The sequence below is a fragment of the Homalodisca vitripennis genome, unplaced genomic scaffold (assembly GCF_021130785.1).
Source record: "Homalodisca vitripennis isolate AUS2020 unplaced genomic scaffold, UT_GWSS_2.1 ScUCBcl_10405;HRSCAF=19279, whole genome shotgun sequence".
Taxonomy (NCBI): domain Eukaryota; kingdom Metazoa; phylum Arthropoda; class Insecta; order Hemiptera; family Cicadellidae; genus Homalodisca; species Homalodisca vitripennis.
Genome location: NW_025786521.1, coordinates 1,807 through 16,065, shown reverse-complemented (window position 1 = coordinate 16,065; position 14,259 = coordinate 1,807). Strand labels below are relative to the sequence as shown.

The window sequence follows — 14,259 nt, the reverse complement described above, 5'->3', positions numbered from 1 at the left end:
GCACCTGTTGCCAACCGAACCGCGCTACATATCCCCGCCCACAGCTGCAACGCTGTGTTACGTACGCGTCTTTTTACAGAACAGGGAAAACTTACTTTTTGGATACCCCTCGTATGTTCAAGTGTTCTGTGTGTCTTGTTTACTTATACATCATCTATGGCTGTCATAGATCAATTGATTTAATTTCTAGAGTATTTTTGTACTCACCTCAACACCGGTGGCATGAAAATACATCCTGTAGTTCAACAATATCGGGACAGATGTTGACCACTTGAAAACAAGTGAGGGTTGTATGGAACCTAACACCAGTGGAGTCAACTTTTCCGGTACTCCAACAGCCCAGACTGGCATCTTGCAGCCAGTCTTTAGTTTCATCAACGGACTATGGATCTTCACCCCTTCAAGGTGAATGACGTGAACGTTGACAAGAATCCTTGCTGTATCGATCTTCCCACCGGTGGATTTGAGGTATCCAATAGCCGTTCCAGTAACGCTCATGTCACCAATTCTCTGCGTCTCCACCAGGCCTGCTGACGTAACTTTGGCCACAGAGGCATCTGAGGTTGTATATTCCATGGAACAGTCTGGCTGCGGGCCTCCCGTGGGAGTCACCTGGAAGACTGCTCCCACTGCTAATGTGATGTCCTGAGGGATCAGACGGAGTGGTGGGAACACCTGAAGTGCCTGAGGTTGGCTGCGGATTTCTCTCTCTCCATACCCTGATGTGAAAGTGATGGCCTGTAAAATCAAGAATACTTAGTTCAGCACAGATCTAAAAATTAAATTTACAAGTTGTAAACCGTTTATTAAAAGTATAACTTCATGGTGTACATGCTGTTTTACAGTTCGAAGTTCATGTTTTTAAGATTAATATGACAGGATGACCACCGGGAACAGGACGTTTTTCAAATAAACATAAACCACTTATTTTTTAACATAAAACTTATTTTATTACATAGAAATGTTTGCACTTACATGCCATTTAACAACAATGTTTACTTATGGAATATAACGTCAAACAGATGGTGTCCATTTTTTTGAATGCAGGTTTCTAACCTTTTAAGAAAATCCCGCATGTACACGTTCGAGAAGCTCTTGATCAATTGCTGCCACTCTCGGTCTTGATTGCATCCTTTAGCTCTGCCAAGGTGCGAGGTTTGTTGTTGTAGACTCGTGATTTGAGGTACTCCCACAAAAAAAAGTCACAAGTCGTCAAGTCTGGTGACCTTGGGGGCCACTGGATGTCGCCAAAACGGGAAATGATCCTTCCTGAAAACATCTGACAGACCACAGCATTGACAAGCAAGCAGTATGCGGTGTGGCACCATCTTGTTGAAAATAAACATGTTCATTTCTGTCTAGACCTCGTCTTCTCTGTTGTGCACGTAAGAAAGTGTTCAGCATGTGAGTGTAACATTCGGAATTGACTGTTACTGAGGCTCCATTTTCACATTCAAAAAATATGGACCAATAATTCCAAAAGTGGCAACCGCACACCACACAGTTACACGCTCTGAATGGAGAGGTTTTTGGTGAATTATGCGAGGATTCTCGGTTGCCCAGTAACGTAGATTTTGCTTGTTAACTTCTCCATTTAAAATTAAAATGTGCCTCATCACTCATAATGATTATTGTGCTGTCATTTATCTTCGAGCAACACTTGCATGTGAATGGCGAAGTCCTCTCGCTGAGCGTAATCTCTTTCCTTTAGCTTCTGAAACAACACACATTTTATAGGGATGAAATTATAAATCACTTTGCAAAATTTTCCGCACTGATTCACGCTTTAACCTTAGTTCACTTGCATGTCTTCTTGCTGAACGACTTGGCTCCGAATGAGGGCTAGTCTCACCCTCTCGAACGTTTTCTGGCGTCCTTACGGTCTTCCTTGGGCCAGGAGATTTTTTCTTTAAAATAACTCCTGTCGTTCTCAGATTTTGAACCCACCTGAGAATAGTATTGCGGGTAGGAACCGTATCATGGCGTCCAAGGCTGAAATGAGTGCGAAAAAGCCGTTGTACCGTTGTAACAGACTCGCAATTTTGCACATACGCGTCGTATGCAAACATGCGATGCTCCACTCTCCACTGCTCCATGGCTACTGAAATGGCATTGTATAGCGAGGTCATTAACCACACTCTCCCCCCTCTCCCATCTTGGTGAGCGTGTACTAGCAATTCCAAAAATGTCCGGTTCCCGGTGGTCACCCTTTATTATTCCTAAGAATGTTTGAGCAAAAATTCTAACATAATAGTTCTTTTTTTTATTAACTGAAACAACCATGACCCATCTTTAATACATGTTTAATATTTTTGCTTGTTGAAATGACTGAAAGATGAATTTAACTTATAATATTTAACTTCACTCAAATTGCAACAAAGTTGAATAAATGTGAATTTATTGGATATTTATTACTTACTGTAGTTCCTAGTTCGACTCCGGTGATTTCAAACATGACCTTCCCGTCAGAGTTATCAATCGGCAGTCGATGAATGGTGACCAGACTGTTCTCAACATGAGGGCCTCAACTCTAATAATTCAGAGTTGGCCACTGCTAGTGCGTTGTCCACAGAGTCGTAGAGCCAAACTGTTGCTGTAATCGTGTGTTGCCTCGTTGTACTTTCTCCACCATTTCCACCAGAATACTGCCCACCTTCAGTACCTACACAGAGTGAGGATTAAAGACAATTCTGAACACAAACTTTTCTCAAACATGAGGCCTAAACTCTAATGATTCATAGTTGACCATTGCTAGTTGCGTTGTCCAGAGTTGTACAGCCAAACTGTGATTGTGTTGCCTTGTTGTACTTTCTCCAACATCTTCCACCAGTATACTGCCCACTTTCAGTACCAACACAGAGTGAGGATAAATACAATTGTGACCCAAATTTTCTCAAACATGAGGCCTAAACTCTAATGATTTATAGTTGACCATTGCTAGTGCGTTGTCCAGAGTTGTACAGCCTAAAACTGTGATTGTGTTGCCTTGTTGTACTTTCTCCAACATCTTCCACCAGTATACTGCCCACCTTCAGAACCTAAATAGAGTGAGGATCAAGGCAATGGTTAGACAATATATGTGCAACAAACTTTTGTTACATTAAACAGTAACCTGAGCCACTTTTACTTCTTAACTTTCGTTTATGGCATTCAGCAAATCCGGATAATGGATTCTACTTGCATCAGAAGCTACACTTGTAACAGCTGTGGAGCGGTTTTCAGTTGCAACGGAAAGCCATATTCATTTCGTTACATGTTGTTGTGTCATTGGATTTTTTTCATTGCAACATAGATTGAAGAACGTACCAATTAAAAATAAATGGTTGAAATTCTAATAATTTTTACAAAAACGTAAAATTAAAATATGTTTATTACAATAATTTGTTTAATTTTTATTTTGGTTCATTTTTTTTGTTATCACGGTTCCATAATTGTTCCAGTTATGGATCGTTAGTGGCATGGCAGTTCCAATCGAAACAACCTACCTCAACCAGATACATTGACCCAATTCAAAACCAATCAATAAAATCAAACAAAACAATGATTGTGAACAACTAAAAATGTTTTAATTCTTTCAAAGTTTTTAAATATTTGAAACTTATTTATAAAATTATTGTCATCCTATTTGAACCCAAGAGGTAAAAAATATTGTTTAACTAGTACTCCCACCCAGGAAATTTTATCATGGACAAGTAACAAGGGCTATCCAGAAAGTAACAGACATTTTTTTTAATGGTGCGACAGTGGGCAGAGCTACAGCCGCCATCTTGGTGTCAAAACACTGGTGTTCAATACGCAATCGAGCTGTAGTTGCATGCGGTCTGTATCTCTTTTACTTTTTTTCACTGTGATTAATTCAAATGTGTGCTGCAATTGAAAATCTCCGCCACTTTTGAAACTGCGTATCAGTGATAAGCTTTTTGTTGGCAAAAAATTATAAATCAATTGAAATCTATTGCCAACTGGGGCGAAGTTTATGGAAATGGAATAATGAGTGAAAGTAGAATAAGACAGTGGTTGTATCTACTTTAAAAAATCTGGCCGCAACAGTGTTCATGACGATAGTCTTACTGGTAGGCCTAGCCTAGTGACAAGATTTGATGTTGAAAATCAGTGGAACAAAGTTTGTGAAATTGCTGTTCCACAGTGACTGAACTCTCGGTACATTTCCCACAAATTTCCATGTTTACTTCAGGGAAGTTTAAATCTTGTAGAGAAGCTTGAATACTACAAATTTTGTGCCAGGTGGGTTCCAAAAGTCCTTACGGAAGATCACAAAAAACAAAGACTTGCATGCATCATTAACTTTCCTTGTTGAATACGACAAAACATGGTAACAAACTGCTTGATCGTATCGTAAACTGGTGATGGAAACATGGGTGAAGTATGTCAACTGTGAAAATAAAAATGCAGTTTATGGAATGGCTAAGTGTGTGATTCTGGTTTTATTTCCTTAAACAAGGATCAACAATCAATGCAGAAAGGTGCTGTGAAACATTGCAGTAAGCTACGGTGAGCAATACAAAAAAGCGTAGGGGAAAAATTGAGCTCAAACAATTTTGTTTTTCCACTACAATGAACGTCCCCATACAACCAAACGCACACGGACAAGTCTTGGAATAATATTGAATGGGAAGTGTTTGATCATCCGCCATATAGCCCAGTTCTGGCACCCAGCGACTACCACTTCTTTCCAGCAATGAAGACCTAGCTCGCAATGCAGCACTTTGATAGTGACACTGACATTCACGCTGATATTATTGGTTAAGATATCAGGCAGCAGATTTCTACAAAGCTAGAAATCGAAAAACTTGTGTCAACGTTATGATAAATGTCTCAATTTGAACGGAGATTACGTTGAAAAATAGCCTAATAGTGTAGCTTTTAAAGGTATAGAATAAAATCAAACCTATTTCAGTTGTTCAATTTTTTTTATTTCCAAGTGTCTGTTACCTTCTGGATAGCACTCGTAAAAATCCTTTTGCAATGTTTGGTTTAGAAATTATCATCTGCATAACTTTGAGGTTTAAACTTAGGCAAAGGCAACAAAATTATTTTGATGAAATATATTCAATTGCCTTTATATGGTTACTAAATTTAGTTACATGTATATATTATATATATATATATACTAATCACTGTGTTGAATAAAAGAAAAGAAAAGAACTATTTTTTCACTTCTATATTTCGGGGGATTTAACCCATTGGAGACTGAGATTTTAAACGCTATTGTGGACAACCCAGGACTGAGTTTTTTTTTGTTTAAAAAACGTTTAATAGTTTTTTTTCAGTTATGGTGGTATAACTTACCTGTAAAAAGTTTTTGTTGTGGAATTCATGTGTGGTTATATATTTACAAATAATTACAAATACATTTTTACTTTTTTTAGTATTTATTTACTGTATGAAAAATTTCAAAACAGTTCTCCAAATGTAAAGGAACTTTACATTTTTTACATTGGTAAATTGTTTCTGATCGCCTTCCGTGATCATAACACACTTTACATCTTTTTGGATGGTCTAGCTTTGTTTGTTGGAGGAATTTTTTCAATGAAATGTCCCCATTGTTTACATTGTAGCCTCATTGGTTGGTCTAGTGAAGGCCTCCCTCCTGTAGGCCTATCAGGAAGCTGAACTGTTGATAGTAACTGGTCAACAATGTTTAGCCTAAATTCTGAAAGATGAATTTTCTTTTTAGTGACCAAGTTGTGTACAATACTAGCATTACATAATGCAATATCAAAAGGTAAAAAAATATTTTTTTGTACCCTTTGGCACTCCTACGCATTACTGGAAAGGAAGAAAGTTTTTGGTCCTGCTTGTCTACCCCACACATATACTTGTTGTAATCTACAACAACATTTGGTTTGAGGCTTACTACTGGATTTTGTTTTCTACTTTCTCGCTGAGAAGTTACTTCTTGGAAATCTGGTCTCTCGTGGTATGTTGAAAGCATTGTCACATCCTTCCTATCTTTCCATTTCAGACACAACATGTTATTACTTGAGCGAAATGTTATTTCTCCTTTCTTCAGTTTTTCTTTTTTTATTTCCTTGGGAACATTTTTTCTATTGGCTCTCAATGTACCAATGCAATAAGTATCTCTGTTTAGGAGCTCCAAAAAAAGGTTTGGCGATGAATACCAATTGTCCATAAACATAAGTCGACCTTCACCAACTAAGTCTTCTGTCATTGTCAAAACAACTTGTTCACTAACTAGCATTGTAGTGTCATTGGTAATTTCCTTCCCAGTGTATATCTTGAAATTGTAGCAGTACCCTGTTACAGAATCACATACCTTATAAATCTTAATTCCAAACCTAGCCCTTTTTGAAGGGTTGAATTGGATGTAGGCTAACCTTCCTCGGAAGGACATCAAACTTTCGTCAATACAACAAAACTTTCCAGGTTTGAATACCCTTTTGAATGATGACAAAAGTAATTCAACAACTGGTCGGATTTTCCTTAGTTTGTCAGTTTGCAGAAGTGAGGATGAAAAGTGTAAGTATCTAGAAAATAGATTTGAATCTGTCGCGTGACATAACCTCACTATAGATAGGACAATGAATTATTTGTCTGCGAGACCAATAGTCAGTTACTTTTTGTTTTGGGTTTTGTGACATCAAAACAACAAGGCTAAAGTAAGCCTTCATTTCATCCTTGGTTACATCAGTCCAATTATTATTAGGCCTAACATCACCTCCACCAAGAATTTTCTCCCTAGCATACTTGTTAGTTTCACTTACAACTTTATCCCAGAACTCATTGGTTAGAAATTGATTCAATACATCTAGCTCTGTACAATCAGCATTCAATTGCCTGGAAACAATTGGATTTATACCTGAATTTCCAGTAAAGTTGATTTGCCTTACTGTGTTTGTGTCATTTGTCCAGGTCCAAGTTTGGAGGTTAGGCCTATTGTCATTGTCGTCATCGTCATCACTACTATCACTTCGCCGTCATTGTCACTGATTTCATCATTATCGTCATTGATATTCACAGTTTTCGCCATCTAAATCACCACTATCACTATCACTTTCATTCAGTACATTATCCACATACGCAGATAACTCCGACGAACGGAGAAACACTTCATCGCGAGACGCCATGTTGCTCGACTGATCGCTGTTCTATTGCAAACAGTTACGGTATTCAGGTTTATGTTCGGTTTTTGCATTCAGTTTCTTGTATTCGGATGTTAGATACCGAATAATACGATTCAACTATCGATCGCTTGTTGGTGAACGGAATAACCATACAAATAACCGAGAATTATATCGATTGAACAAATCCCAAAATTCATGACGGACACTGTCCGTCATCCGTCTTTACGCGCTGTATACATGATGACGGGCAATATACGTCATCCGTCGCCAATGGGTTAATACCCCCGTCTTCAGGAAGTTTTAAATAAAAATGAATACAGAACTATAAACATGTAAACAAAAATTAATCAATATATATATATATATATATATATATGTATGTGTGTGTGTGTGTGTGTATATATATTTTACTTATGTGTATATACATATAAAATAATAAAATTAAACAAAAATTATTCATAAAAATTTTTATTTTGGGATATTTTATCAATGAAACAAAAACATTTATACTGTCTGAAACTTACATGTCATCTTGTTAGTAAATATAACATTTGAAACCAAAAATAATGTCTACACATAGATTTTTGTTTTGCATGATAGCTGAAGTGTGTGAGAAGAGCTATAACAGATGAACTGTTATTGCTACAAAGAGTAAAATAAGATGAAATGTAAGGACAAAATCAACACAATATTGTTGTTGTCGAATAAGCATTAACTACAGTACTGTAAACAGTTGTTGAATATAATGAATACTGGTTTTGAAAAACTATAAACACAATTAAAATAGAGGCGGCAGTAAAATTGTCACCTGTGGTTTTCTTGCACATTTTTTTGGTGACGATCAAATCATCGCCTGGGGCTCAAAGATTTAAAATTAAAATACTGTATCATGTACTACACAATCACAATCTTTCGGGAAGTATAAGACTTGCTGTCAAGGTGAACAAATTTCATAGAAATTTATTACCTTTCTGCCACTAGTCAACACTAAGTTATAAGTACAAAATGAAAATTAACAAATAGGGATATAGCTTGTCAGTATAGTAAGTTACCATTTCCTTACAGGTAAATTTGAATAACATGTTTTAAATAATACTTACTTCAATTTCCACAACAGGAGACTTGTATGACAAACACAGATCGAAAAGTGTCAATTGCAAATGTCCATCGGTTTTTGGAATAACTTCAACAGATTTTGAACTGTCCTCATAGCGCACGTCAGCAATGTCCAGAGAACTCTGATAGACTCTGTAGAACCCTGACCCCTGGGTAACTTTAAGCACAACTTTGTTATTTGGATGGTTAAAGACTGTTGCTCGGTCCGGTGTGACAGAGGAGGCATTCACAAGAACAATTGTCAGAGAGTTGGATATCACAGGACTGATTATCTCTTTCAAATCATTTAAAATACCAAAAACTGGGTGTTCAGGAACGATCAGTAAGCGACTGAGTAACTGCAACCTGTAGTTAACCACAGTTCCTTCCACTGTCAGTGTCCCAGTTCGATTTTTCGGGTGGATGTACTGATAATGTTCTAGAGGGATTAAGTAGTTGTATTCTTTTTTGTCTTCTAGTATTACAACACCGTCATACTGAATGTAGCCCAAAGACTTACTCGACAGAGTCCAATCAATGTGGAGACTCGTTGCGTTATCGAAAACTCTACCCTTGTGGTCAGTTATTGTGACCAAAATTTTAATCGGCTCGTAGGTGAGAGCGACAATCCGAGATGAATCAGTACTGTAAGGGCAAGTAGAATTGGGAAGTATCTCGGGAGAGAAGGATATGAACCGTGGTTTTAGCACAGATTACTTTTACACATGACGAACTCTCTGTATGTTTGAAGTTTCCATTTGATGCACTGTTTTTAATGGTTAAAATCACATTGGATTCTCCCAGTTCTTTACACATAACTGAGTAGACATAGAACTCCGACGGTGTGCTACTGGTGACTTCTTCCACTGTAACTGCAGGAGAATCGGAGGCAACAGACCGCTTGTGTTCTGCTGGCCTACCTTGCCAAACTCGTGGACCTCCCTTCCATACAATATGTCTAGATGTGCCTAAAGCGAGGACCGTGACCATTTTTTCTGGGTGCATCACTTCTACAGGACTGAAAGACGCCACTACAGTGCTCGCTTCCAACAAAACACTACCACTTTTATAGGAAATCTTCACTTTTGATGTTCCCAATGTCCTTCCGACGACAGCTACCGTTGCACAAGCTTTACCCAGTGGTTTGGTGTGATCTGTGACGTTCTGATAGAAGTTTGCATTTGAAATTTCAACCTTAAATTGAATCTCTTGGCAGTGTGTGAAGTGGACTCTCTTCAAATTTCCATTTTCATCTGCTGTGTCTGCATACAAAACGATATTGAGGATAATTGGTTTGTGAACCGGAGCTTCTAGAATATGACTGAGGATTTCCATGTGTGAAGGTGGCAGAACGTCAATACGAGATGTGGCTCTGATTGCAGGATTTCTCGGCATGGAGACGATGACACTGGTCTCCCCGAGTTTGTTACACTTGACAACACCAGACTGAGACACAGTCACCACTGAGATGTTGTTTGACCGCCAGCTGTAACTACCATCTCCCCCACTCGCTGTCAGCTCTAACTCATACCTGAAAAATTACATAAATCTATTTATATTGAAACAAATTTTATGCTAAGCAGTAAAGGTAATTGAAAAACCAAAAGTTTATATTTCCCCATTGTTTGGCTTTTTTGTGTTTATGAACATGAAACCTACATTGATGAAATTGTTATAAATTCACTTAACTCACCAATTGGCCATATTTGAATGTTGAGTTTCGGAAATCTTATTTCCAAGGCTGATCAATAAATTATTATGAATTCTAATATTACTTCTACATATTTGTAACTAATAATACATTCAATTACATATTATTATTAGTGAAGTAAACATCTTGTAGTTGGCTTAGCAAATTTTAACTTTCATAATAATTGTACACAAAATTTTTTTTATAATAGAGAAAGGCCAACACACACAAAAATCTGTTCTAATTCAATATTGATACAAAAAATATGGTCTCAATTCTTATTTCTGAATTCAAAACTGATACCTTGTTATTTCTAACATATATAATAATATAATATAACATAACACACTAAATAATTTTGTTTTTTTTCAATTTCAAACCACTCTTAACCACTAAAACAACTTTAAGATGTAAACATACATATATTTTTATAAGGCACATGTATATGTATAACTATATAAATGACAAGATAAGCAAAAATTAAAGATCGTCTGATAGTTTACCACCAAACAGCAGACACAGCAATAAAAGCACACAGAAAATAATAAAAATACAAATTAAATATTATATACAGAATTACCATAATTTGTTAATGTAAGTACTTATCTACGGTTTTGTACCGATAGATACTTATAGCAATCAATAATTTTGTGTACTCCCATTAGCTATTGTCCATAAATAGATGCATCAGACTCAAGACCATGCAAAAATATAAAACTATGGTCATTATTTTATCCAGCCAAGTTCTTTCACACAAGAAGTACAACGTTCATTTTAAACGGTACTGATGATCCAATTAGTGATCGGTAATTTTCGTACTGCTGATCGATCAGCTGTCAGGTCTGACTAGACATGTTCTGATGCACTTATTTAAAGATATGGTAGATTCGAGATTCAGCCTCCTTACATCACTAGCCGCAAAAAAAGGAAACACTCAGTAATACCATTTAATAGAAAATTTATACAGAAACCAAATTTATGTAACCTTTTAAATTCTACTTAGTGACAACTAATACTATGTGTGTTTGGTTTATACAATAGCTATATGTCCTTTGAAACCTTACATTTTAAAATGAGTTATGAAATAAATTTTGTTTTTCTTTTGTAATAAGAGAATTACTAATTCTAAGAGTGGGTCTAAGATTGAAAACAACTACTCCATAAATAATTGGTAATACATATACAATTTCGGGTACTCAACTGCAATATGGACTTCTTTTTACGATTTTATATTATACATCGAAAACAAAATTTTCTTTCTAAAGGGTGTTTGTGTTTTAAATACTTTATTTAATACCGTTGCAAGACATTTAGGTAAACTTCTGTGACTTTCCAACCACTTCTGTTGATTTGATTCGTTATTTGAAAGTAACATTGGTATAAGATTCGAGCAAGACTTTTTGGTATTTGAGTATATCGGAATTGAATATCACTAATTTATATGTTTTGCTCTTTACACTTTAAAATATTTCACTTATTCTTCCAATTTTTCCAACAAAATTGTAAGTAACTATTGTGCTTACTTTGTCAAGCTTGGATCCCACGGAACTACGACATGCCTGGGTGTAACCATGAGCCTGGGATAGATCAACATGTCCTCTTGAGCAGAAATGACAGGTTTGAACTTGACTTCTGCACCTCCGATGGCACGAACAGACTCTAGTGTTGCTGTTACTGGGACAGTGCCAACTTTGATGGTGGTGCCATCGATTACTGTGCCATTACGGGTCATGCTGTACACTCGAAAATATTCCTCAGACACCATCGATCTCACTGACACTGCATCTCCGATGTGGATCCGATGGTTGTTTCTGGAAAATTTAAGATTGCATATAAAACAATAAACAGTTGATGTATTCCCTCAAACTCCTGTTATCATTCAAAATTCGTAACAGTTTTGAAATTTTATTTTTTTAATAGGATGTCAATTTGTTAAGATTGTAAAAACTTGTTATGGACTTCATGAATGAAAATTTCAAATTATTTATAAATATTTATTTTATTTTTATATAGATTTACATTTAAAGTCCACTCACCACTAACGTTTCTTTATTTACATTAGGAAATTTTAATTTTTAACAAAAGTGTGCTTCTTAAAAAGAGAAAGTGAACTGTCAGAAGTTGTATAACTGTTACTTAGATAATATCCTAAATAATTTTATAACATATAATGAAACATTCTAAACACTAGTAAGTTCTAAAATCTCAATTTGCATAATTTTCATTATTGACTAAATAAAACAGATTAGAATTGGTAACGCCAAATAAAAAAAAGAAAAGATGAAAAAATGAAGAAATTGAAGATTAAAGGAGTCAAGAAAATGAAATCTGGGAAAAACCTACAGTAGAATTACGACAATGGTTGATTGCAATACCTGTCAAAGACCTGGACCTGTATTGAACACGGCTCATCAACAGTGATTGCCCAGTTATTGTGTGGCAGTAGGAACAGGCGCAGGTAGGCAGGTTGAGTGACAACAACTGAAGCAGCAGGTAACTTGACTCCCGGACCTGCCCCCTCACCGTGGCGGTCACGCAGCACAACGCGGCTCTGACCCTGGCTTACACCACGCACTACCGATACAATGCGATCCACAATAATAACTTCTGTGTCCTCCACATCCAGAGCGTACTGGGACGATGGCAGTGGGATCTCGTCCAGCCGCCCGTGTTGCATCTATCAACATAATAAGAATACATATTTGCCACAAGTAACAAGTTAACCAAATAATAGTGCTTACTGCAAAAAGTCTCACACATAATGATTTTTCTAAGCAATGTAATTCTGAATGTTTTTGCAAGTTATTGAAAATTTTTCAAAACTGAGTAATCCACAGTATTCTTTAAACACTACAAGGCACTACATAATAAAAATTCTTTACAAAAATCTGGTTCATTAATATAATAACAGGAACAATGAATGTCACCATGGGTGTGGGGAGATAAAAAGAGATACCTATCTATTATTAATAAATATTTCAGTATTATTACTGAACATTGTTCTTCAAATTAGCTGTTCAAGAAATGTATAACCAGTCCAAACTGGTAATGACATTATTTCATATACTCTAATACATCAATATGAGGGCTGTCCAAAAAGTATCTGACCGCCGACCAGTAGGTGGCCGCGGCGTAACCAACCGGCTCGAACTGGTTATTGGAGGGGAGGGGCGAGCCTACTCCTTCCCATATTAGGCATTGAATACGATCCGGTCACTCAGTGAGTCACAGCGCTCTGTTCCTTACAGTACTGCCATGTGTGTGCATCGCATTTCAATATGACTGAACGTGTTGAGAAGCGCATTTGCATTAAATTTTACCAAAAACTTGGCCCATTCAGCATCAGAGATGATTACTATGATACGGAAAGTTTTATGGTGACGTGTCTATGTGTCTATGGGCGATACATAAATAAAAAGAGTGGTTTAGGCGGTTTAAAAAATGGCCGCATTATCAGTGGAGAGTGATGACCGATCTGGTAGGCCTTCAACGGCCAGAAACACTGAAAAATGTTGAACGTGTTCATGCAGCAATTAAATGAAAACCGTCGATTGACTGTCTGAGAGCTGGAAGAAGATTTAGGAATACCAAAATCGTAAGTTTGTAACATTTTACACAAAGATTTAAAAATGAACCTTGTTTCAGCAAAATTTGTTCCTTGGCTGCTGACAGAAGACCAAAAGAACTGTCGACTTGAAATCGCACAGGACAATTTGGATTTGATAAAAAGTGACCCAGGGCTATTTAAAAAAGTTATTACCGGTGATGAGTCATGGGTTTATGGCTACGACCCTGAAACAAAGGCTCAATCTTCACAGTGGAAAACTCGCGAAGAGCAACGGCCGAAAAAAGCAAGACAAAGTCGAAGCAAAGCAAGACAATGCTGACAGTTTTTTTTTTTACCAGGACGGCGTTGTTCATCACGAATATGCTCCAAGAGGCCAGACAGTGTATAAGGAGTATTATCTTGAGGTCCTAAGGCGGCTACAAGATGCAGTGCGAAGGAAACGACCTGAACTGTGGACAAGCTGTTACTGGATCCTGCACCACGACAACACGCCAGCTCATTTCTCAAATTTTATTCAGTGTTTTTTGGTCAAATACGACATCAACCAACTACGACAGCCTCCCTACAGTCCCTGACATAGCTTCTTGTGACTTCTGGCTATTTCCTAAATTAAAAATTCCTTTGATAGGAAAAAGATTTGACGATGTTGAACAAATAAAACAAAATGCGACGAAGGACCTGTTAGCCATTCCGCAAAATGAATTTAAGGAGTGTTTCCGGAATTGGGAGGAGCGTGGAATAAGGTAGTGGCTTGTGGAGCGGGAGTAAACTTTGAAGGGGACCAGATTCGCCGTATGCGC

General features: G+C 37.0%; 1 protein-coding gene across 1 annotated transcript; it reads right to left on the bottom strand.

The window, feature by feature from the left end:
* Nucleotides 1–207: 207 nt before the first annotated feature.
* LOC124374833 (nuclear pore membrane glycoprotein 210-like) lies at nucleotides 208–12,568 on the bottom strand (the record flags this gene model as incomplete). The annotated part of the gene is given in 5 exon segments (XM_046832980.1): nucleotides 208–738; nucleotides 8,207–8,676; nucleotides 8,936–9,732; nucleotides 11,415–11,702; nucleotides 12,267–12,568. Coding segments are annotated over 5 exon segments (2,388 nt in total), but the record flags the coding sequence as incomplete, so codon positions are not given.
* Between the last annotated feature and the right edge of the window lie 1,691 nt (nucleotides 12,569–14,259).